At 49.0% G+C, this 24,582-nt stretch overlaps 2 protein-coding genes across 4 annotated transcripts; one reads left to right on the top strand and one right to left on the bottom strand.

Moving 5' to 3' along the window:
• Positions 1–50: 50 nt before the first annotated feature.
• Positions 51–14,920, bottom strand: LOC129343722 (myotubularin-related protein 9-like). Of its 3 annotated transcripts, XM_055000095.1 has the most exons (12): positions 14,744–14,920; positions 11,995–12,369; positions 10,747–10,806; positions 8,830–8,938; positions 5,523–5,648; positions 5,012–5,185; positions 4,497–4,714; positions 3,674–3,835; positions 3,162–3,303; positions 1,445–1,665; positions 974–1,119; positions 51–560 (listed from the first exon to the last, which is right to left on the bottom strand). In XM_055000095.1, exons 2-12 carry the CDS (start codon positions 12,189–12,191, stop codon positions 388–390), a joined length of 1,728 nt encoding a protein of 575 aa, XP_054856070.1. In that variant the 5' UTR covers positions 12,192–12,369; positions 14,744–14,920; the 3' UTR covers positions 51–387. The 3 variants fall into 3 exon arrangements, with proteins under 3 accessions (XP_054856070.1, XP_054856071.1, XP_054856072.1); XM_055000096.1 differs by lacking the exon at positions 10,747–10,806; XM_055000097.1 differs by lacking the exon at positions 10,747–10,806 and having other exon boundaries at positions 12,159–12,369.
• Positions 14,921–19,206: 4,286 nt separating this feature from the next.
• Positions 19,207–24,161, top strand: FAM167B (family with sequence similarity 167 member B). The gene is made up of 2 exons (XM_054998744.1): positions 19,207–19,598; positions 21,770–24,161. Exons 1-2 carry the CDS (start codon positions 19,290–19,292, stop codon positions 22,031–22,033), a joined length of 573 nt encoding a protein of 190 aa, XP_054854719.1. The 5' UTR covers positions 19,207–19,289; the 3' UTR covers positions 22,034–24,161.
• The last annotated feature ends 421 nt before the right edge of the window (positions 24,162–24,582 follow it).

The following is a 24,582-nucleotide window of genomic DNA, read 5'->3' as shown; positions in this document are numbered from 1 at the left end:
TTTCTGCAGGTCTCAGTATTCAGATCTGGGCTGTGTATAGTTTAGGGGGTTTATTCCAGAAGTAATTAACTGGGGGAAACTGGCTTTGTCCATTTGCCAATGTTCTAAACTGAGAGCTTGAGTTTCATGATTTAAAAACCTGGTCAATTGGACACCACGAATAGGTGGCTGTTGTATTTAACTAATTGGCAATTTGGTCTGTAACAATCCAGAAGCTGAAATAAAACTGTACATGCCTAAACAGGCTAAGGTTAACTCTGTGGCCTGGCTTGGGTGGCCAGCACCAAGCCGAAGTCTTTTTTGTGTGTTTGTGCCTTTCAGAGCTCCATCTTCAAGATGGGGAGTAGAGCAGATCAGTGCTAATTTTGATGCCGATTTGGGGGCTCTTCAGATGGCCATAGTCTGGGTTTCTGCTCCTGAGCTGGTCGGTGTAGGAATGTCCTTTGTTGAGGTCCCACTCAATTGTTCTCTGAGAACTCGGCTATTTCTTGCTATTTTCTGGATTTCTGCCCATGCTTCGTCTAGATAGTGGGATGGACGGATCCAGCGGAGGAATAAGCCTATAGAAAACATGGTGATTAGAAGCACATTTTCCCCCACCACTTCCAAAAGAGGGTATGAAAGGGAGCAGTTAAGTTTTTCTTCATTCCCCAGGGTAGGTGATGGGGGGCCTTCAAGAATCCCATCCTATAAAGCTCGGCAGGGGGTGGCCCAGGTAAACGCAAGGATGAAAATCACATTGCCAAAGGTGTCGTTTCAAGGTGCAGCAGGGAACTTAATGGTGCACATCTGTCTGCTAAGGCACAAAAATATATCCAAAACCCAACTAAAACCCCAGTATCCTACTCTGTGTGAGAAAAGTAGGTATTTAAATAGTCACACAATTTGATATACCCAGCTGTTGCAGAAGCTTGAAAGGAACTATTCTCTCTGGTCAAAGAATGCTCATGTCCATAGTAAAGGGGTATTGTACCTTGCCAGAGTAGCACACTTTGGGGCTCCACTGATGGCCAGATGACCAGAGAGTTGCGAGAGTAGAGTGGATTCCTGTATTTCTCTTCTTCCTGGTTCAGCCAGGGCCAGAGAGCATGAGTCTTCTCTTTCACTTCACAGAGCGTCCTGCAGGTGGAGCCAAACAAAAATCTCGTTGAATCATTTTTGTTGAACATCTCACATTCAGCAATTGCCAGGTTAAATTTGGGGGCAGGGGCGGGGAAGTGGTCCACAGCTGAGGGGCTCCACCAGAGAAACCCGAGACTGTGATCCACAAACAGCATGGCTTTTATTCAAACATCAAAAAATTGGGCTGCAAGAGTTCACATTCCTTAAGACCCAAGAGTTGTGACAATCTCAAGGAGCCATCAGTCACAAGCAGCCCCGGCCCCCTCCCAGGAGCATCATCTTTGTCTTAGCGGGTGCCAAAATTTGCCTGCTCCTGCCTCACCTTTCTTTATCGTTACTGCACAGGAATGTGCCATAGGGAGAGGCGTAGCTGTGTTCAAAGAGGGTCAGCAGGAGGTGCTCACTGAACTCCAGGGAGAATGGGAACTGGCGCCCAAGTTGCCAGACGCAGTCGAGGAAGAGGAGGAACACGGGAGCCTCCTGCTTGAGACGGGCGTGGGAATAGGCTGAGTGAGCACAGCGGAGGGAGAATGGGTGCCCGGCCTGTAAAAAACAAGGTAGAAAGGTCCATTATAGAGCTGAATCTTCCTGAGCGAAAGTGTCAGACTGGGGAAAGATATATACATCCTTGGGGTATGTTATCTGCATTCATTTCAGACAATCCTAATTCGTTTTTTTAAGGTGAGTTGCTAGTCCTCATGGCTTTGGAGGTACACTGGAAATATGTACACAAATGAGGAACCAGAACAGGGTGTTAGCGGCTGGTTTTATGCTTTGCAGAGACAGAACAGCATGCTAGGTTAGCAAATATGTTGCCATTTTATTAGATTTGCACTATTTATTCTGTTTGCAGAATGCAGCTTTTTTGGATTTCCTAACATTGCATGTTCTGTGCAACCTGGGCGGTATCTGTCAGGGCTACAGGAGTGGGCTCAATTCTCACCTTGTCCAGGAGGTATTTGAGCTTAATTTCACCTCTGACTCCAGACATGGTTTAGGAATGCCATCGTCTGGCCTAGAAGCGTGTGAATTTGCAACATTGCCTCTGAGCATGTATAAAGCAACTTGGTTCCAAGATGTTCCTGAGGCATCTATGACTATTAGGCAGAACTTCCAGGCTCTGAAAGGACGCCAGAGCTTTTTTCCAGCAGGAACTCAGTGGAACAGAGTTCCGGAACCTCTTGAAAATGGTCACATGGCTGGTGGCCCCACCCCCTGATCTCCAGGCAGAGGGGAGTTGAGATTGCCCTCCGCGCCATGTGGCGCGGAGGGCTATCTAAACTCCCCTCTGTCTGGAGATCAGGGGGCAGGGCCACCAGCCATGTGACCATTTTCTCCGAGGGCAACCCACTGAGTTCCACCACCTCTTCTCCCAGAAAAAAGCCTGGAAGGACGCCATATCAGATTTCAGGTGGTGGGGAGGGGAGGGGGCAGCAAAGGAGTGTCGGTGTGTCTGAGCTGGGGGAGGCAATGCTTCATGGCCCATTCTTGAATATATTTGAGGTTAAATTGCAAAACACAATTTTTCAGAGCATTTGTAGGGATTACATGATCGCAGCAGTCACAATCCTTTTTGGAACTTTAAGCAGGCCTGCCCACCACACAGGTCTATTTTATGGTTTTACTAATAATTACTTGGTATATAAATCCAATCAGTTGGCCAGAGGCTAGCTTCTAAAATGGAATTGTTCAGGGGTGCATTTGTATAAAGGGGAATAAGGTTGTGGTTTTAACGTCTGGAAACCTCAGGCAATTTTCCTTGCATAATTTGTTGTAGATCTTAGGAGGTCTCGAGGTCTCTTATAAGCGCAGTTGTTTATTCATTTCTAGCCCGTCTTTGGGGACCCAACGGGGCTTGCATCGTTCTCCTCTCCTCCATTTTAACCTCCCGGCAACATAGTGAATTGAAACTTACTGCTCTTATGGCTGTGTTCTTAATTGTGTAATCCAATTTGAATCTCAGCGAGGAAGTGAATTGAATAGACAAATACATGCAAGAAAGGGCAGTCCTAGGATGCGTCCCCAGTGCCTCCCCTTACCTGGATCCATTCCCGTTCCAGCAGTCCCTGGAAGCCAGCCAGAGTTCTGCAGTCAGGATCCAAGATGACCTGGGCAAGTGCTGTCACCAGTAAGGTGGTGTCCGTTCCCTCGGATCCGTGTACTAGGACACAAGCCTCCTCTCTGAAAACAAACCTCACAGCATTTGTTCCTGACATTTCTATCCAACCTTCCCTCCAAGGGAGTCGGTAGAGTCTGTGGATGGGGTGATGGTATTTCTTCCTCACAACCCCCCTATAAGGTAGGTTAGGCTGAGAGAGAGTGACGGGCCCAAGGTTACTCAGTGAGCACAAGTGGCCTTCCCAGTAATTTGGCTCCACCCTGTATGGGGGCCCACCCCATTGCTAAGGGCTCTGTCACCTAAGAATATGAGGGTGGGCTGTGACTGTCCCCTCCCCACTCTCCAGCAGCCCCTGCCCTCCTTTGATCCATTCTCGTCCAGTCCTGATCTGATTGGTGCTCCTACAAGCAGGGGACCTCCCTCCCTTCCTACCTCTCCAGGCACTGTGCAGCGAGACAGGCTGTGCTCAGCACCTCCTTGACGTGGGACAGCCACTTGGAGGCTTCCAGCTTAGCCAGCCAGCGGTCCATACTGAGGGAAGGGTCGAGGCAGGCCTCCACGAGCTTGATGAAACTTTCCTGGAGAGGACGCCCCCTGCGAAGGGGGAAGAGACCAAGAGAGAATGGCCAGGGAAGGTGAGCTGCCTTGGCTCCAGCCCCTGTGCCTTCTGGGGAAAATATACTTTGGTTCTCTTCAGGGGAAAGATTAGGTGTGAAAGCGAAGGCCAGGCCAGTGTTGAACTGCCTCTAATTTGCAGTCTGTATTGCTTGGACTCAAAGGCGGAGCTCATTTCTAACCACTCAACAGCTGGGAAAAAAGGCATTGTGGGGAAGTAACTGCCGCATGTCACCACTGTGCACCCTGTCAGAGCTTCACCCTTTAGCCTTTACAAAAGGATTTGGAATGGACTTTTCAGTCGCTTTTTTTGCCATTAACCGTGAGGTTAATATGACACTTATCCTAACGAGGTCCCCATCCAGGGAAACGCAAATGTGTGCTCAAAGGGTGGGAGCAGCTCTTTAACCTACCAGGAAAACAGCGAGAAGGCCACTGCCCTGAAAAGCGGCTGGCAGCCCGGAGCAAGCTCTGGAGGTGCTGCTGGAACCTCAGCTTAGATGCAAGGCTCACTCGCCTGCTGTGGTCACTACTGGCTGGGTCTGCACCAATAAGCCCTAAAAGCAGTAGTAGCAACACAGAGGCTGCTTGGCTGGCTCCTGGGCTTCTCTTGCATCCCAGTTGAGCCCTGTAGGCTTACCTCTCCAGGGGCCGGTGCAGCCTCTTCCAGCACGGATAGGCTGACCTGTGCTCTGTGCCTCCACCCATCATCTGAGCCTGTTTGGTAGCCTGTGTTGAGCGAGTGTCCAGGATGAAACCACGATCTCCTCGCTCCAGCACGGTGCCCAACAGCAATTCATCTTCCTGGCAGCGCTTCCGGTTGGGCCCGGTGAGAGGCTGACTGCTGCGAAGCATCGCCTGTCAAAGCAAAATGCCATTACAGACCAGGGGACCAGCATCCTGCATTCAGCTGTGCAAAATTAATTACATCTGGACAATTCTCTAATCTTGTTTGTATTGCTCATCATTTATTCTGCATCTGCACCATCGCAGGGACTAGAAATTTGTCTTTGCCATTGTTCTAATTCATTATAGTTCAGATTAAATTGGTTTTCAGAGCACAGCCCCTTAACAACATGGTGGGGGGGATTATCTTGGTGTTCTCTAAGTAAAATGCAAGTACAGGAACAAGGAACTGAAAAAAGTCAGACTCACAGTCCCATTCTTCTTATGATAATAGCTCAGGATAGGAAACCGTCTCCCGTGACGGAAGCAGGCGCTCTTTCGCAGGGCTCCATCATCGACTGCAGCTGGCACCATGACCACTGGGGGGTAACTGGGGCAGACAGCAAAATCCTCGTTGACGGAAGAGAGTCTCCAAGTGCCTGTCTGGGAGAGAGGCTGGTGTGAGACTCACTCCTTGTCATCTTTGCCACACCAGATAGTCTCAGGCCAGGGGCTGGCTGGTGGGGTGGGATTGTTGGCTATCCCACAGGGCAGTGGAGACTTTTCAAAGGAGGAGGCTGAGGGGAGGCCTAAGTTTGCATCCCAGAAACCACTTCATGCTGAATCCCATTCTACACCTAAACCAGCCAGCTGAAGAAAGGATTTTATGAGATTTGTCTGGGAACAGAACGGGTTGGGGGATTTATGGTTTTGCTTTGCCTTGAGATGCCCCTGCCCCATTTTGCTTTCCCGCTGTGAAGCCTCATCCCCCAGTACTCACATCTGAAGCAATCTGCTGGTAGTATTTTTCAAGTGGATACAGATGCCACCCGTTTTCCAGCTTCATGCTTTGCGGTCTGTAGAAAAAGGGGTACGTCATCATGACGGACTCGACGGAGGAGAGGGCCTGGTGGGGAAACAAGCGAGGTGCATGAGCCCTGCAAACAGCTGAGACCTTGCCCAGACCTGTGCTAGCCTCTTGGCCTCCCAGGAGCAGAGGGTGTGACCCAGGGAAAGGCAGATACATCCCCTCCCGTCAAGAATGCAGGAAGGTGGCTGTGTGGATGGTCCAGCAAACCGCTAGTTGCAACTCGCTGCCCAGCTTCTAGATTTGGATCCAGCGTTCACAATCATTGAAACAAGAGCTCCGTAGAGGAGGTGCTGTGTTGGAAGGGCAGAAGTGCCACAGCTGCCTTGAGGGATGAGGCCCTGTGCCGTCCCATCCATGAGGTTTCGGGAAACATCTCCCTTCCTTGCATTGTGCTGCCAAAGCACAGAACCAAGACAGCAAAGCTCACTTGTGTCTGCTGTGACTTTGCAGGAGGGCTGAATGTGGATTTTGGCCCAGGACCTATTGTGAGCTCACCCTTTCCTTAGTATGTAAAAAAACCCAAAAGTTTCTAATCCTTGAAATAGGTGGTGGGAATCCCAGAAATTAGAAGAGTGGCTGAATTAAACTTCCAGCGGCAACTGCGGGTGAGATTGTGACTCAGAGCATCGGCTTCGCATGCAGAAGGTGCCAGGTTCAATCCCTGACAACCAGCAGATGGTACGAAAGAATTCCACCCGAGATCCTGGCAATACTGGCCTTGATAAACCAATGGTGTGACTCAGTATAAGGCAGCTCACTGTGTTCATAGATATGTTTCAGGGTCTCACAGGGTTCCTTGTCCCTCCCTCCCCATGCAAGCATGCAGCCCTGCAGGAAAACCTGGTGCCCCATGAAGACACTCAAGGACGTTAAGTGCATGACGGTCTGAATTCTGCCGCCTCTGCAGCTTGTGTTGACACGGGCTCCTGATGAGTGTGCCGAGTGTGGTGAAATTGTGCCTGAGGAAGTCCAAGGCAGCCTCCTTGGGCAATACAGTAGCCGCTCGAGGCCAAGCTTGCCTCAAACTGAAAAATGATTTTTCTTTTCTGCTGACAACCTGCTGCTGTTTGCTTTCCAACAAGGAAATGGCAAGACAAACACTGCCTGCCTATTAGGGCCAGTTAGAGCTCAGCAAACAAAAAAGCAATCACAAGACCTTACCAAAGCATCAGCGCCTGTTGCCCCCGGGATACAGGCCAAGGCAAGCCCCTCCCCAGGACTCAGGCAGCTGTATTGCAATCCCCCACCCCCAGATCACCAGCTTCCAGTACAGGAGACAAGATTCCCTAAGAAGATCCAAATCTTTGCTTAGGAGCAGAAAGCATTACTCTCAAACCAGGCAGGAAGTTGGAGGTTGGGGGACTGGATCTCCAGTGTGGTTTTTAACAGTTAAAGATCGGCTACCCCAATTTAGAAGGGGGGGTACAGTGGGTGGAGTGTGTGCACACTTGCCTGAAAAGGCCCTCACACCTGCGATTTCCTTCTACAGAGCAAACAGCAGCTTCCTGGGGGGAGTGTCAAGATCATTATTACATCCTGCCTCTTGCCAAGTCCTCTTGGCACAGACACGGTTTTGTTTTCCCCTCCTCTGGGAAAGAAACCTCAAGATGTTCAATAAGGGCCAAGCTAGAAGTGACAAATGACACTTGAATGGCAAGTGAACAGGCTCGCGTGTATTCCTCCCTGTTCACTTGTGCTTCACTTGTGCTCCACTTGCACTCCACTCGATCATGTAGTTCACTCAATCACGTCGTGTATTCCTCCCTGTTCACTTGTGCTCCACTTGCACTCCACTCGATCACTACGTGCATTCCTCCCTGTTCACTTGCGCTCCACTTGCGCTCCACTCAATCACTACGTGTATTCCTCCCTGTTCACTTGCGCTCCCCTTGCACTCCGCTCAATCACTACGTGTATTCCTCCCTGTTCACTTGCGCTCCACTTGCACTCCACTCGATCACTACGTGTATTCCTCCCTGTTCACTTGCGCTCCCCTTGCACTCCACTCGATCACTATGTGTATTCCTCCCTGTTCACTTGCGCTCCCCTTGCACTCCACTCGATCACTACGTGATCGAGTGGAGTGCAAGAGGAGTACAAGTGAACAGGGAGGAATACACGTGAGTCTGTTCACTTGCCATTCAAGTGTCATTCGTCACTTCTAGCTTGGCCCTAAGCAAACAGTAAGGGGAGGGGTTGAGACTTTTCAAAAAGGCTATCTTTTTTACCTGCAAAGGCCCTGCCCCCAAGAGATATAAACCAATATGGCTGCCTAAAACCAGATTAGACCATTGGTCCACGGAGCTCAGTAACGTCTCCCCTGAGTAGGGTTGCCAGGTCCCTCTCCCCTCCCACTGCGAGGGTAGGGTACCTGGCACTTACCTCATGCTGGGCATGAGGTTGTACATGTGCCCCGAAGCTGACGCGGCAACATCACGTCTGGAAGTGATGTCACTGCACCGGCTACACGAGCGCTTCTGCATGGGGCTGATTCAGCCTGTTTGGGGCCCAAATCGGCCCCAAACAAGGCGGGGGAATGCTCCTGCAGCCAGCGCAATGACATCACTTCTGGAAGTGACATCACTGTGCATGCACAGCACATGTTCCCTGTGCGCCTGCTGGTGGCGAGCAATCTCCAGAGGGCTTGTGACCTCCCACCAATGGTGGCGGGAGTTTGCCCTCCCACCACCAAACTCCCGTTTGCCCGCCACCAACGGGCACCTGGGAACCCTACAAGGCTCTGACGGGTTGTGGCTCTCCTGGTTCTTAGGCAGGGAAGGGTCTTTTCTAGGGTTGTCAACTCCAGGTTGGGACATTCCTGAAGATTTGGGGGGCAAAGCTTGGGGTGGGTGGGGTTTGGCGAAAGGAAGGAGTATAATGACATACAGTACACCCTCCAAAGCATCCATTTTCTCTGGGGATCTGAGCTTTATAGCCTGGAGTCCAGCTGTAATTCTGGGAGAACTCCTGCCCCCCACCTAGAGACTGGCAACTCTAGTCCTTCCCCACACCTGGTACCTGAGATACTTTAACACCTAGGAACTGAAACAGGGACCTTCTGCTTGCAAAGCCCTTCTGCAGAACCCCAGATTCATAGGCTGGCTATGATTATGGGCAAGCACTTTGCACATGTTCCGAGGCATACGTTTTCTTCCAAAAGTCCCAGCTGGGCAGTGTTAGAGGGCAGCCACACAGAAACGGGAGGTGTTCAGCTCACCTCGATGGAGCTGGCAATGTTCAGGCATTCTTCCATGCCTGGGATCTCCAGGTGCAGAATTCTCAAGTCCTTGCACTTGAGCGTAATTGTGCCAGAAGCATTGGCAACCCTGTAAGGAGACCGTCAACAGAAGGAGCAGTGAGTGGAGGAGGGCGCCCACAGGAAGGGCAGCAGGGGCAGAGATGCGAGAGATGCAGAGCATCAGGTATGCACAAATGCAGAAACCGTGGCCATGTGCTCCTGCAATAATGCGCTCATCACCCTGTGGCGTGCAAGCAAAAAGGCCCAAGCTCTTGCAAAGGAAGAGGTAACGGGTGGGGTTGTGTACGGAAGCCGCATCCTTTGAAATCCTCTCTGCCTTCACGGTTTTACTTTGTACTCAAGGTGGGCAGGAAATCACAAGCCTTCTGGTAGAGACAGCAAGTGAAAGAAAGGACAACAGGTACCTAAAGGAGAAAACCCCTCCACCTATACCAGATCACACCTTACGAAATCCAGAGTCATTTTTCTAGAATACCCTCTGATTCATAGAGAGACTCACTGAGGTCTAGAAGCATGCATCACCCATAAAGATGCATCTGACCTGGACACAAATGCTTTTGTTATTTTTTAAGCACCCTGATAAGGGCTTCATTCACACCAAGAAAGGCAAAACAGCATTAGGTAGTCATGTTGGGATTATTTTGGAGGGTGCATGTGTCTTATTTGCTGTGTTATTCTCTGAAAAAAGGATGTGCATGGTGAATGAGAGATGGGGAGGCTTACATCTTTCTCTGCGCTTGTGCAAACTATGGCCTCCACTTCTCCCCTTATAACTTTGAAAGAAAAAGGGAAAGGACCTGAAATATCCTCAGCAGGGCCAGGCCCCTGCAGCTCCCCTTCCCAGGGTTATGGGTATTTGAGGTCACTGCCGATTTCCAGCCACCTCTTCAAATGAAAGTTTCTAGCTCTGGTCTGGAACTCCCATGAGGGGCTATGGATATTTGGAAGTTAGGGGAAGGCACACGCCACATGAGAGTGGTTAAAGGGTTGGACTAGTACCAGGAAGACCCAGGTTCAAATCCCTATCACTGGATCACCTGGGGCAAATCACTCCCTAACCTACCTTGCAAGGTTGTAAGAGGGGAATGATTGACATTGCCTTAAGCTTCTTGGTGGGATAAAAATGTGAGCATTTGGCCGGATGAGCTGTGCTTCAAATTGTGCATGTATGCATTTGCATTTATGTATTTACATCCTGCTTTTCTTCCTAGTTGGGACAAAGCGTCTAAGAACGCCGTTCTCCCCTCCTTCATTTTCTCACAACAGTAAGCCTGTGAGATAGACCAGACTGAGAGTTTATGATAGGCTCAAGGTGAGCCTATCACAGTGAGCTTCCATGCTAGAAGTGGAGATCTGAACCGGGTCTCCTGGGATCCTAATATGACACTCTATTCATGACGCCACTTCAGCTCTCCCCATATTGTCCTCTCTTCCTAGCAGGTAGAGAACAGAAAGCAGAACAGCGTGAAGATGTTTCTTCCTGCCTAAGCAGGCCCAAGAAGGAACAAGAAGTCTGTACCAGGCTGGTGTGAGGAAACTTGGGCTTCAGAAATTCTTTGCCAACTGAATAAGCATCATTACAAGCTGAAGGGCAAGTGAGGCAGGGTTGCGAACTCTAGGTTGGTAAATTCCAGGCGATTCGCAAGCAGAGCCTGGGGACGGCGGGGTATAATGCCATGGAGTCCACCCTCCAAAGCAGCCATTTTTATGAAGGGAATTGATCTCGGTTGCCTAGAGATCACATTTGAGGAGATCGCCAGGCCCCACCTGGAGGTTGGCAACCCTAGGATGCCTCTGAGAGGCAAGGCACAATTTTGAGTGCTGCAGGGCAGAGCGGGGAGGGCTGTAGAGCTGATAAAGGGTTAAAAGGCAAACCTGGTGTCTTGAAGGGAGCTGTTAGTCCGGGGGCTTTGATACCAGCTTAGATTCTGAACACTGGGAGGCACAGGAAGGAAAGAGGGAGGAGACATTAGAAGCAGGAGCCAAGGGTGAGTCCCTGCTGGGCCCCTGCTGCCAACTTCAAAGCATCCCGGCCTGCTTGCAAGTCCTTTGGTGACACAAATGGCCCAATACAATTCCACAGCCCAACCCAGAGATTCAAGCAGGGTTGCAATCTCTCCCCCCCCCCACCCGTCCCCACCCTGAGCCTTTCACAGCAAGTAGCCCAAGCCAAAGAAATCAAACAGAGGAAGAAAAAACACCCCCCTGCTAAATTCCTCCAAGTCAGGTTCCTGTGAAAAGGAGCAGAAAACACTGCAACGTTTGGGGTGGGCAAAGGAGCAAGTTGCCTGCTGTTCTGGGACACAGAGCAAGCCTGCCCACCAGTTCTTCCTCTCAAAAGAGGAGGTTGGACCCATAAGGAAGGTACATCCTGGCATGCCTGTCTGCTAATATTTGCACTGGCTGGATGAAGGATGAATCTAGGCAGCTACAAGTGAGTGAAGGTGAGTGAAGCTTGGCTGGACTGATCTTAGAGTTGAACTACCCACTCACATTTTTAAAAGGGGAAAAATGCTTATCGGAATTAATCGTAGAGTTAAAAGTTTTTTCCCCATACTAGAAGCTTGAAAGGAATATGATAGAGGTTTATAAAATTATGCATATGGTAGCGAGACTGGTCAGAAAGAACTTTTTCTTCCAAAATACTACTCTTTGAGGGCAGATTCAGGCTGGACAAAAGGAGTGATTAAGATGTGGAATTCACTGCCAGAAGTGGAGTGATGGCCCCAAGTATAGATGGCTTTAAAAGGGGATTTGACAGATTCATGGAGGATGATCGTTTCTATCAGTGGTTATAGGCCATGGTGACTAAAGAGAGCCTCCACATTCAGAGGCAGTATACCTCTGAATACCAGTGCTAGGAGGTAATTTCAGGGGGAAGGCCTTGGTCTCTATGCCCTCTTGTTTGTACCTCCAGAGTAACTGGTTGGCTACTGTTTGAGACGGGATGGCAGACTAGATGGATCATGGGTCTGATCCAGTGGGGCTCTGTTCTCAGGTTCCCCATACTGTAAAATTAGCCTTTGAGATCATGAGAATTTCCCTGCAGTGCCCATCAGAGGAGATACCCACTAAGAGCCGAGTGCCAGGAGTGGGGGGAGGGGGATAGGAGTAGGGTGTCACCTTTTCTCGATGGCATCCACATTGCGAATTAGAAGCCAGAGCTCCATCTGGCTCTGCTCCCCATTCCCCCCTGCCTGGGATGACAGCAGGAGGTGATGGCTGGTGATACACAGGGTCCCTTTGACTGGCGCGAGACCTGGGCACGAGAGCACCACGTCGTTCACCTGGGTGGTCTTGATCAGCTCTGCGAACTCCATGGTAGGAAGATGAGGCAACTGTGGCGGTTCAGCAGGACCTAGAGAGGGCTGCCTGTTTCAGAGAAACCTGTGGCAGATGAGAGATGCGGCTGATGCTGGATTCAGCAAGGGCAGAAATTCCACAGGTGAAGTTTCCCCTCCAACACAAGGATGTTGCTGCTGATGCTTTTCAAAAGCCCTGCCAAGAAAAAGGTGGCCGTCAGAGTGAGGCTGCTGGGAAAAGACAACTAGGAAAAGATTTTCCTTTCTTTGTTTCCAAGGGTTGCCTGCACACTGGCATCATATAGGAGGAAGGGTGTGTGTGTAGCTGTCAGTCATTATTTTGCAGCTCCAGCAACTTGACCCCATGCCATGCCGTGTGTTTCTCTGTTGATTACGATCCCGTGAGCTCTTGAAGACTTGTGGTGTGGGTGCAGGCTTCAAATAGCTGGGCCGTTTTATCCTCCACTTTGAAATCTGCACAATCCTAATTTGCTACCACTTTACTTAAGAAACCTTTAAGAGTGCAGAAAAGTTTCTGTTGGTAGTAACCATTCAGGGGAAAAAATGAAACATATGGGAGGGAAACCTGAGAAACGTTATCTCCAGTGAAGTGGGCAAAGAAGTAAGAGGAAGGAAGGAAGTCTGTCTCTTCCTCCACCCGGTATCCCCTGCCTCTGTCCACCTATGTCCAACTCAAAAGATAGTGGAGAAGGCGAGAAAGCCAACTTCTCCAGCGCTGCCACAATTAACTTTGGGAGTCAAACAGCCAAATGAATAAGGTAGACGTTGTCAACCAGGCTCTTTATGTTGCTGCTTAATTTTTTTAAAATGCCCCCTCCCTTTCATCCAGAGATGTGCTCCTCTGAAGCAATCTGATGTGTAAGCAACTGAACATGTGATTTATATCCTGGCCTGCAGACAAAGCAAGCGGAAGGGGGTTGTCTGCTTAATTGCTTCATCTCAGGCTGTTGCATTGGCGGATCTTCCCATTTCTCCATTCCTCGCAGGTGATCTGCAACCTGGTTTTTTCCTGGAAGAGGATTTGCACCTGCCTTCCCTTCACAACCAATGGGTTGCGTTGTAAAGAAAACCTGTAAAGCTCAGGAAACTCCAAAACTGCAAAGAGGATTGCAGAATTGATTTGTGGGCAAATGAAGAGACGGGTAAACCTCTGCAAACCCCAAGTCTCTTTTTTAATTTCTGTGCAGCAGGCAATAGAGCAGGGCACGGAAAGAAAGGGCAACATTTAAAATACTGCGCTTCAGAGGGTTCAAAGCACTTCATGTATGTTGGGAGTCTGCACACAATGTGACCAGCCAAGCCAAATGCCACCGTGTTATGATGATCCGGCAGGTTCTTGAGAACTTTCAGCAGAACTGGCTAGTCAGCGAAATCAGTTTTGTCAAGTTCTTGATGGGCCCTGGTGTGTGGCTGGTGGATACCATTGGCAACTTACCAGGAAAACATCACACCTTAGCAGCAGCCCGCCGTGCAAAAATCAGCAGCCGAAGTTTTTCAAAGCAGGGACAAAAAGGTCACTGCCTGCTAAGGTCTACAAACCAGGGAGCTAAATTCACCACTAGCAGGGCTACTGAAAAGTTGGTGGGCTGCTTTCCATTTGGTAGTAAGGTAGGTTGGTATAAAAAGGAAGCTCTCCATGGTAAGAAAAGTTATCTCACCAGTGGGATTCACACAAGACCATAAGGCCACCTAATAGTGCATCAGATCATGAACGCATCTAACATAAGGTTGTCAGCTTCAGGTTGGGAGATTCCAGCTCCAGGTTGGGGAATTCCTGGAGATTTGGGGGATGGAGCCTGGAGAGGGGAGGGTTTGCAGAGGGGAGGAGCTTCAATAGGATATGATACCATTGAGCCCACCCTCCACAGCAGCCATTTTCTCCACAGAAACTGATCTCTGTGGCCTAAAGAGATCAGTTGTAATTCTGGGAGCTCTCCAGCCACCATTTCGAGGTTGGCAATCCTACCTTAGTCCCTCAAGCACCAGTGTTGTGAAATGGTTAGAGGGGTAGGCTAAGATGAGGGAGACCTGGGTTCAAATCCCCATGAAGCCTTGGGGCAATCTCTCAAACACACCCCACCACCACACACACACTCTAGCCTACCTCATAGGGTTGTGGGGAAGACACAATGGGAAAGAAGAGAAGCACGCTGCCCCGGTCTCCTTGGAAGGGAAGGCAGAAGAAAAATGTATTAAACAGCCTCATGCTCAGCCTTGCCATGAAGAGGTGCCAGCAATCGGAATTGAGGCTGCCTGCATTTCAGTAGCGCTGCTGCACCACAGCGGTTAAGTCGTTAGGTTGCAAATCAGCCCTCTCTGCTGGTTCGACTCCCACGACCGCCCTCCTGAGCTCTGCAGGTGGCCTTGGGTCAGCCACTCCTCCCAGCCCCAGCTCCCCGGCTGTGCTGTGGGGATAATAGCACTGACCTTGTTCACCTGAGAGGGGCCCTGATTTGCCTATAAGAGCGGGATATAAGCGGTATATAGATACGCGCAGTTCTCATTCTATGAAATGGCGCTCGCAAGGCAAGGCGCCCCCCTTCCCTCACCTGACAGCTGGGCTTGCAATGCCCGCCTCGCCCGGCCAGGATCCGCGGGGCAGCGCTGCCAGATCGCGCCCCTTCCCTCTCCGGCGGAGGCGGCCGGCGTGCCACAGGCTCCAAGCACACGCCCGGCGGCGACAGCTGGCCCCGCAGCGGAGCCGCCCGCATGCTGAACCGCGGCGGCTTTGCAGGGGAGCTCCGGGAAGTGCGCGCGCCCGCCCGCGCCGCGCCGCGCCGGGGCCAGGGCGGATGTGGGGCTTAAGGTGGCCCGCCTGCTGCGACGCGCCTGAAGCCGGCCATCCCGCCGGGGGTGGAGGGCAAGCGAAAACGAGGCTCCAAGAGAGCGCGGGAGGCGCATCGCCAGCCTGAGAGCTTATTCGAGAGCTCCGGGCCTGGCCCGATCAAGCCCAGGCGAAGGTCACTTAAGCGCGGTAGTTTTTCCAGGGGAGGGGCAGGTTGCTGAACTCTCCAAATCAAAGAGCAGGATCCGGGCCCAGTAGCCCCTTAAAGACCAACTAGGTTTCCAAGGTATGAGCTTTAGAGAGTCAAGGGAGCTTCAGTTGGTTTTTCAGGGGCTGTTGGACCCGGATCTTGCTCTTCGACTGCAGACCGACAGGGCTACTCAACCTGAAGCTATCGCCAAATCAAAGCACTTTTGCAGGGATGGAGCCTGCAAGTCTTTGCATGTCTGTTTTTTGGCTGCAGAAGTAAATCACACCGGAGTTCAGGGTAACTTACTCTAGGACTGCAGTCTTAACAATGCGTTTCTATCTGTCTGAGCCCATTGACTTCAGCGGGCTCTGAAGGAAATAGCTCTACATGTATATATGACATTGCCTTCTACTAAACCAGATCCTGGTATTGCTTACTTAGACTGGCAGCAGCTCTCAGGGAGAGTTCTTTTGTGCCCCTTATTTTTTTTTAACTGGAGATGCCGGGGATTGAACCTGGGAACTTGTGCACACCAAGCAGAGGCTCTACCACTGAACCATAACCAATGCCTACCCCCAACCCTGCTTAGGATGGGACTGTGAGTGCACGCTGCTTACTATTTGTGCTTTACTAAGTTTTGCATCAAAGGTGCTCTGAGGTAGCTGTGTTCTTTTTGTTTTTAGCTGCATTTTTGTCACCTATTGATGAAAAGAATGTTCCAGCTGCCTGCCATTCAACTATGCCTCTTTTAAAACAGTGGGAGCAAACGAAAAGAAAGAGCAATTGAAAAAGAAGAAATGCAGCGGCCGTAGCAGAGAAAGCTCGCCGCCCTCAAGACGGGATTTCATCACTTTAAAAGGAACCCACCCACAACCAGGCCCGGCAGTCTTCTGTGGCTGAGGCTGTTGCACACCGGTAAGCTGGGCACAGAAGTGGCTGGGCTCCTCCAGAACCACAAGATCTAACTTCTCAAAAAGGAGTGGCTGAAAACAGGGTCTCTCTCCTGTGGTTCTTACGTTTTGGGGAAGGAACAGGAGACATCACATTCAGTTCCCCTGCCCCATGTCTCCACCTCACAGAATGCCTTCGGCCACAGGAGCTGAGACAGGTGATCTAACCCTGAGCAATCCTGTCCCATGATTTGAGGCAATGAATTTTCCCCACAACACAACAGGAAAGAAGCCACATCAATGTTGCCACCTGACTAGAAAGCGTCCGGCCTACTCTTGTGCTTTTGTGCCTGCTTTGCACTGCCAGGAGCTTTTATTTATTTACTTTCTTAATTTCTCCCCAACAAGGACCGAAAGCGGCTTGCATCATTTTCCTTTCTTCCATTTTATCCTCTCAGCAACAGGTTAGGCTGAGAGACGGTGACTGGCCTAAGGCCCCCCAGCAAGCTTCCATGGTAAAGTGGAGATTCGAACCCAGGTCTCCCAGACCATGTGCTACACATGAGTATCAAATATATGCATCTTCTGACAGACACATTAGGAAAATGTTAGCCTCCTAAGGTTATACCAGGGTTTGATTTGAGACATCACTTGGACTGCTTTTCAATGCCAAGGCTTGACTACAACTCTGGGCATATACAGAGAGTTTTCTCATCACCACTGAACTACGGCTCCAGCCATATAGAAATGAAGGGATTTCTCCTTCTCATGCAGGCTAGAGTGACTGAATCTTTTCACACAACAACTGAGCACTGAGCCAGTTCTTAAGATGGCTCACACGTGTGCGCACTCGTATGCCCTGGAGGAAATATTTGTGTGCGCATGTGTTTGTGTTGGTGGAAGTGGAGGCAGGAAAGCTCTAGATCTGAGTTTTATGAGAGAGGGCTTATCTTTGAATGCTGGAGAACAGGAGCCTCACTTTTTTACTGGCTCCATCTCTGTGCCGTTCTCTTATCAGAACTGCAGCCCTAAACACATAGATCCATCTTGGCAGAATGCTTTCTTTGAGCGGAACCACAAGTGACAAAAGGCACAGATTGGACACTTGTCAGCTTCCCTCAAGTTTTGATGGGAAATGTAGGCAGCTTGGCGGAATGTTGGACAAGTGACAGTTGAAGAGTCCATTGGACAGCAGTCAGAGAGCGAAGCTGCGAGACCAGGATGCCTACATTTCCCATCAAAACTTGAGGGAAGCTGACAAGTGTCCAATCTGTGCCTTTTGTCACTTGTGGTTCTGCTCATTGTAGTCCATAGTTGAGAAGAGGGAGTTGATGGTTGCTTTCAAATGGATTTTGTTTTCATATCAGTCAGGACAGCCACCATTCCAGAGTGTTAGTTGGGTTGGACTACATCTGTTTACTAGTTTAGTCAACCTTCAGTTAGGGCCTGAAGATCTCCCAGAATTACAATTGATCTCCAGACTACAGAGATCACTTTCCTTGGAGGAAATGGAGGTGGATTCTATGTCATTAAATTCTATGGAGTTCACTTCCCTCTCCACACCCTGCCCTCCTCAGACTCCACCCCCCCCCCCCAAATTTCCAGGAATTTCTCAGCCCGGAGCTGGCAACCTTACTTTACTTACCTTTGATTGTCAGTTTTTAGCAGTGAAGGAAATGGGAAAGGAAACAGAGCACTGGACAAATAGACCAGGTGTGCTCACACTAAATCGTCTCATGATTAATGCTCATAATATCCCCTCATTTAGCTGTCCAGAATTTCTGTTCCACCTTAAATGCAATGCAGCTGTGCAGCAGCAGCAAGTAAGCCACAAGTTTAAAAATGACCTGGCCAGATGCCCCAAGGCCCAGCTGGAGATACATGACCAATGAGAGCTCTTGCTAGGTCCTAGGCAGAGCCTATTGTGGGAGCTGTAGCACTTCAGCAGGCCTCCGTGGATCGTGCATGCCTGCTGGGCATGGGATTTTAATGACCCCTATCTGGGGGAGAAGAAAGCAACCTTTCCCACCCTCTGGCCCATTGTGCAATCTAGCCTGGCTAGAGCTTTCTGACTCCAGTAATTGCATCGGATTTCCCTATATGTCTTTGCATGCCAGTGTGGGGCTGTGCTCAGGAATCACTCCCATATTTCCACATGGGTAGCTGTGGCAGCAACATAAAACCAGAGGCTAGTCCAGTGGCACCATAGAGGCTAAGGGATTTTGTTCCAAGCATGAAGTTAGAAGCAATTCTGTTAACCTCTAAGGTCCTGTTTTATTTTAAAATCACTTTGCTGGAGCTGTCCAAAGGTTTATTTAATCCAATGATCCCCAACATGGCACCCATGGGTACCAGTGTGCCCCACGGAGCTTCTCCTGGAGCCTGCCTATGTGTTTGAGAAGGTGGATGGGTCCTTTCCCTAGCAGGCCCCGCGTAGGAAAAACCAACTCCGCTGCCAATCAACTGGACTGCAAGGCCAGCCTGCTGCTGCCTAACTGATGGTGGCACACTCCCTCTCAAAAGTCATCTAAGATAGTGGCTTTAGGCACTCACAGGCCAAACCATAATAATAAGCAGACTGGCAGAGCAACCCAAAGCTGTTTCTAAGGCTGTGGCAACACTTTTCCAGCCAACAAGCTCATGAGAAATGCTGCTGCTTCACACGTTACATGGGATTATGATGGATACGTAATGCAGAGAGCATTAGAGCTAACTGAAGAGCACTAAGCTACATTGAAGTTCATAACTGGCTATTCTCTAACTGGTCAGCAGGTGGTGCTGATGCTTTATTTTGGCTTGTGAGGCACTTTGTGAGTCAAGGGGAAGCTTTATCTGACACAGAATTGCCCCAAAGCTGCCAAAGTGACCTTCCAGCCCTTCCTCCGCTTCAGACTTGGGGTGGAGGAGCAATGTCCTTTCTCCACTGATACCAGAGTCGGGAAAAGGAGGAGTGCCAAGTGGGATAAATTACTTTACACTCTTGCTGGCTTGTATGTCCTTGCTGAAACTTCCTTTCAAAGAACAGGGTGTCTCCTCCTAGCTGGAGACAATAATACTGTAAAAAAAAAAGTCTCTGGATAATTAAAGTTCCTGCGTTTTTTTGTTTAATTCCAAGAGCGTTATTGTTCCAAGAATAAACAGCTTTTGTATATGCACGCACGCACACATATATAAATCCAACCCAAAAAGACCATGAGTCAGTTTGCAATCTGCACCCGCGGACCTTTGCCATGTCCTTGGTGAAGTTCAAGGAGCTGGGGGAAGAGGACTCCAATTCAGAAGAGGAGAACCTGGACAGCGTCAAGGCCTTGACAGCCAAGCTGAAGTTGCAAACACGCCGTCCTTCCTACCTGGAGTGGAAGGCTCGGGTGCAGAGCCCGACCTGGAGAAACAGTTTCAAGGATGGAGCCCTCCGGACCTTGACAGAGAAGCAGGTTGGAGAGGTGGAGGAGGAAGGGCCCCAGACCCAGGACCCACTGAAGACCATTTGTGGGTTCCCCACTATGGACGATGCCTTGGAATGGCTGCGGATGGAGCTGGTAGGTGCTGCTGGGACAGGAAATTTATTTCTTATTTATTTATTTTATTCGATTTATACCCCGCCCTCCCTACAAATGGGCTCAGGGCAGCTAACAACATTAAAAAATACATTAAAATCACAAAAACATAAAATCAACAATAATTTTTAAAAAATCATTAAAAAAGTTCAGGAGCAGGCTATTTAGACAAATATTGGGAGTCCGTATACAGGCATAGCAGATGGCCGAGGGCAGCCCCAGAAGAAGTGGTGGTCTTAGAAAAGAAAGAACGTGGCCTCCCTTGGAGCTGGAAAGGAGCACCAGATCTAGAGAGGAAAGCAGGGAACTTCTTAACTCTGCATTCAGGAAGTTGTGGATCAGCAGGCAGAATGAGAATCACTACGGTTAGTCAAGCCAAGCGTCACGTCACATCATCATCATCATCATCATCACCATAAACACGCTTATATACCACTCTTCTAGACAGATTAGTTCCTCACCCAGAGCAGCGAACAAATTAGTGTTATTATTATCCCCCACAATACAGCTGGGGAGCTGGGGCTGAGAGGAGTGGCTTACCCAAGGCCGCCTACTGAGCTCATGGAAGTAGTGGGATTCGAATCAGCAGAGTGCTGATTTGCAGCCAAACCACTTAACCACTGTGCTACAGCAGCTCTCTATATTCCTCATCAGGGATCCCATTTGAGACTGGTTTGCAATGGCAAACCACCCCCCATAAAAAGGTTGCCAAGAAAACGTCTGGATGCAACGTCCCCCCCATGGTTCAGTAATGACTCGGTACTTGCATGGGACTACCTTTACCCTGCAGCTTTACCCTAGTAGTCAACTGAAGGTTTGGAAGATCTTGCTGATGATTAGCCAAAAGTGAGTTGGAGCTGCAGCTAAATCAACAGAGTGCTATGGCACTTAAAGCAACACCTTTATTGTGTCAGAAGCTTTTGAGAGCCAGAAGCTTCTGCCTCAATGCATTCAGTAATGTTGAAGGTACCACCAGACTTTGTTCTTTTGGCTGCAGCAGACGAACATAGCTCCTGCCCCCCCCCGCCCCCCGGCAGGAATTTGTCTGTGTAGGAGTTTGGGAGCTAGGAATCTGAACTCCTGAGTCCCTGATTCAAATATCACCTCAACCATGAGCTTACAAGGTGGCTCTCTGCGTCACTTCACCTTCCCGCTCTGCAGTTTGTGGATAATAGTGCCAATATATCATACAGGGTTGTTGTGAAGATTGCTGAGCAAAGGAATGCGGAATTCATTGATTGCTCTAGAACGCTAGATCCATTCTGGTTAGTATTCTTTACAACCGTTGTTTCTTGTGGTGGTTCTTGGCAGACGGGGTGAACGAATTCCTATGACATTCAGCTTTATAAAAGCCTTGTGGGCTGACAACCTTATACCCATTTTACAGAAGGAACAATTTTAAAAGCTTGAGCTGAAAGCTGCTAAAAGTTGGGTGTGCATTATGATGGCATTCCTCAATTTAAAAAAATTACAGCTCTTATTGAAAAAGAGGAAAGAAACAGTATATCAAACTGAGCACAAAAGTATAGACTGTTATCATGGCACAAAGGACTTCTGAGGAAGGAATTAAGCAGTTCCCATTATTCACTATTAATTTGCTATTTTGCAAAATGTATTTACTTTTATTAATATAAACTATTTCTATGCTGCCTTTTTCAATAATTAAAAAGCATTTTAAATATAAATATAAAGACACAAATATAAACACACAAGCACATAAAAACACACAAACAGAGAGGAGGGATAATAAGAATTAGTGAGGGAACTCCAAACAACAAAAAAAGTTTTCACCTGCTTGATGTTCCCAGATCAATGTTCGAGGTTTCATTTGCAACTCTTGATTTGATTGGTCATGCATAAGAATCTTGAGGTAACTATAGCAATAATTCTTATAGGCCCTCCTCCCTTTTCTTGGTGTTGTCCATTTGTGTGTGTGTTGGACTGAATTATTATACTATTTTAAATGTTTTAAATTTAAATTGTTTAAGATGTTTTAAATTTTTTAATTTTTGCTGCCTTGGGAACCCTGTTTAGGTGGAAAGGGTGCATACAAATGATTTGAAATGAATAAATTAAATAAATGCATTTATTGAAACAAAACCCGGTATGGACATTTCCCACCCTTACTCTCTCCTCTCCCCCTGCCTGTCCAGCGGGAGATGAAGGCTCTGGACCACCAGCTGGCACGGCAACTGATGGGCCTGCGTGGCCAGATTCACCGACTGAAGGTAGAGCAGGCTTGCCACCAGCACAAGGAGATGCTGGACGATGCCACCTTCGGCCTGGAGGACTGCGAAGAAGACTCTGACCTGCTGTGCAACATTCCCCCGAAGGCCGCCTTCCTGCTATCCATGCCTCTCAAACATATTGGGGTCACGCGCATGAACATCAACTCCCGTCGTTTCTCCCTCTGCTGAGGGGCTTGTTTCGGCCATTGCATGCTTTAGCAAGGAACAGGCAGTTCTCCGTCCCAGGGCTGGTTCTCTCCAGCCAAGCCACCCGAGTGACTGCTTGGGGCGGCACAAGGAGGAGGACCTCAATGCATTGCAGGGGTTGTTCCACTATATTCCAGTCATCAGCGGCACAGGAGGCAACTGGACTCTCCTCCTGGGCCTGTGTGGCAGCATCAGCTAGGTCCAAGTAGGGTTGCCAACTCCAGGTTGGGAAATTCCTGGAAATTTGGGGTTGGCGCCTTGGAATGACAGGGTTTGGGTAAGGGAGCGAGAGTTGCCAGCTCTAGGTTGGGAAGTTCCTGGAGACTTTGGGGGTGGAGCCTGGAGAGGGCGCGGTTTCAGGAGAGGATGACCTCCATAGGGTATAATACCGTAAGTCTCCCCTCCAACGCAGCAATTTTCTCGAAAAGAATTGATCTCAGTTGTAATTCCAGGAGATCTCCAGCCACCACCTGGAGGCTGGCAGCCCTAGTAAGGTTGCCAACCTCCAAGCTGGCTTACCAGTTGTCTGCTGATAGTGGACAAACTGTCATCTGTGCTCCTTTTCCCCTCGTGTTTGCTCAGTGAATCAGCTGGGAGGATAGAAAATGGAGTGGGGAATACAGTCATTATGCTGAAGGATACTCTAGGACAGGGGTGGCCAAACATGCTTAATGTAAGAGCCACATAGAATAAACGTCAGATGTTTGAGAGCCGCAAGACATGATGCATTGAAGTAACTTCAGATGCAGAGGTGGGCTTGGGGGAGTGTCCTGAAAGTGACATCACATGAAGGGGTGGGGTTTAGGTGCAGTATACTGGAAGTGACATCACAAAAATGATGTCACATCCTTGCTAGGTTTCATCCCCAAAGTCCCCAGGTATTTTCTGAGTCAGACCTGGCAACCCCAAAATTTTTACTGAAAATATGAAAGTCATGGAAAGAAAAAAGGAAGGAAAGAAAAAAGGAAAAGGGAGGGAAAGACATGGAAAGGAAGAAGGGAAGGGAAATAGACTAAACTAAAATAAAATGTATGGCCATGACAATACTCAGAGACCTCTGGGAGCCACACAATATGTCTAGAAGAGCCACATGTGGCTCCCGGGCTGCAGTTTGGCCACCCCTGCTCTAGGAATTCCTCAAATCTCTGTGATATTTACCATAGAGCTTGTAGGGATTCCTAAAGCCCTATCATACCTGTGCTTGACATTCTCACAAAAGTTCCAACCTATGCTCGGTACAGGCCTGGCAACCCTACCTCCAGGTCCGGCCGTAATTCCCCCCAAATTGCAACTGATCTCTATGCAACGGATGAGTTCCCCTGGAGGAAATGGTAGTCCGGAGAGTGAACTCTGTTGTATCACATCCCTGCTGAACCCCCTCCCAAAATTGTGCCCTTCCCAAGGATTGTCCTCAAATCTTCCAAGGTATCTTCCAAGCTGGAGGTGGCAACCTTAGTGGCATAGGTTTCATGGTGAAATTTCATAAAAGTACCTAGTTTCTTGGCTGAGTGGGGGGTGATTAATACTTCAAATCTGCCAGCTGATCAAAACTAGATTCTGCACTGAAAAAACAGGTCTGTTAAGCGGACACCCGCACTGTATGCATTCAGCATTGTAGTGAAGAACACAACCCCTGCAATAAGGCAAGCACATTAAACAAATCTGTGATCAGTTGTTGTGTTGTAAAAGCTGGAATTTCCCCTGGGATCTGAATGGTTGTAAGCAATGGTGCATTTGGAAGAGCCATGTGTGTTGGGGGGGGGGAGGTGAATAGCTTCTGGGGCCAACGGGAAATGTGCATATGGGAGGGGATTCTTTGCATATGTATTCCATTTCCCCCTTTGCTTTGCGGAAGCCACTTGATAATTGCATAAAGGAATCCCCAAACAGCCAATATTTCATTTCACTGCTGGTACTTGCCTTCTCAACCTGTATAAAGATCGCTGCAGTACACTGAATTTGTATATGCTGTGTTGTTGTTCTTCCACTTTTCAGAACTGTAGGAAGTTCCAAGTGCAGCTTTATGGAGGAGTCCTGAAGCCTTAAATGATACATCTGTTTATTCGCAAATATAGAGGGTGAGCAGGTAATGAGAAAGCAGGCACACAGGTTCGGGGGATGAGCTCCAAAACACCATCAGTCTTCAAAAACAACAGCAGCCCTCTAGACTTCTTGTACATCACAGTTTTCTTTTTCTCTGACTAAATTCAAACTATGCAAATTGTTCTCTGTAGTCTGCCCCCAGAGCTTTAATCAGGAGCCTCTGATCTACCTTATAGGGTAAGGCTATACAAAATCTTCAAAGAGAAAGTTACCTGGACAGCATCAGCACTCATTGGAACTCATTTTCCCGTTATGTCTTCTAGCATAAATTGGATCGCACCATTTTGCTAATGAAATTCTGAATATCTTAGGGCCAAGCTACAAGTGACGAATGACACTTGAACGGCAAGTGAACAGATTCAGGGCCAAGTTACAAGTGACAAATGACACAGGTTGGACACTTGTCAGCTTCCTTCAAGTTTTGATGG

The sequence above is a fragment of the Eublepharis macularius genome, chromosome 15 (genome assembly GCF_028583425.1).
Source record: "Eublepharis macularius isolate TG4126 chromosome 15, MPM_Emac_v1.0, whole genome shotgun sequence".
Lineage (NCBI taxonomy): Eukaryota > Metazoa > Chordata > Lepidosauria > Squamata > Eublepharidae > Eublepharis > Eublepharis macularius.
Note: the sequence above shows the minus strand (reverse complement) of the source record. Positions and strands in the feature narration are given on the sequence as shown.

Bases quoted from the DNA above. Each gene is read 5' to 3' on its own strand.
- FAM167B (XM_054998744.1), top strand. From the start codon at position 19,290: ATGTCCTTGGTGAAGTTCAAGGAGCTGGGGGAAGAGGACTCCAATTCA. The intron at 19,599-21,769 runs GTAGGTGCTGCT...CTGCCTGTCCAG, and splicing joins AATGGCTGCGGATGGAGCTG to CGGGAGATGAAGGCTCTGGA.
- LOC129343722 (XM_055000095.1), bottom strand. From the start codon at position 12,191: ATGGAGTTCGCAGAGCTGATCAAGACCACCCAGGTGAACGACGTGGTG. The intron at 4,715-5,011 runs GTGAGTCTGACT...TTGCTTTGACAG, and splicing joins ATCATAAGAAGAATGGGACT to GCGATGCTTCGCAGCAGTCA. The intron at 3,304-3,673 runs GTAGGAAGGGAG...GTTTGTTTTCAG, and splicing joins GCTGCACAGTGCCTGGAGAG to AGAGGAGGCTTGTGTCCTAG.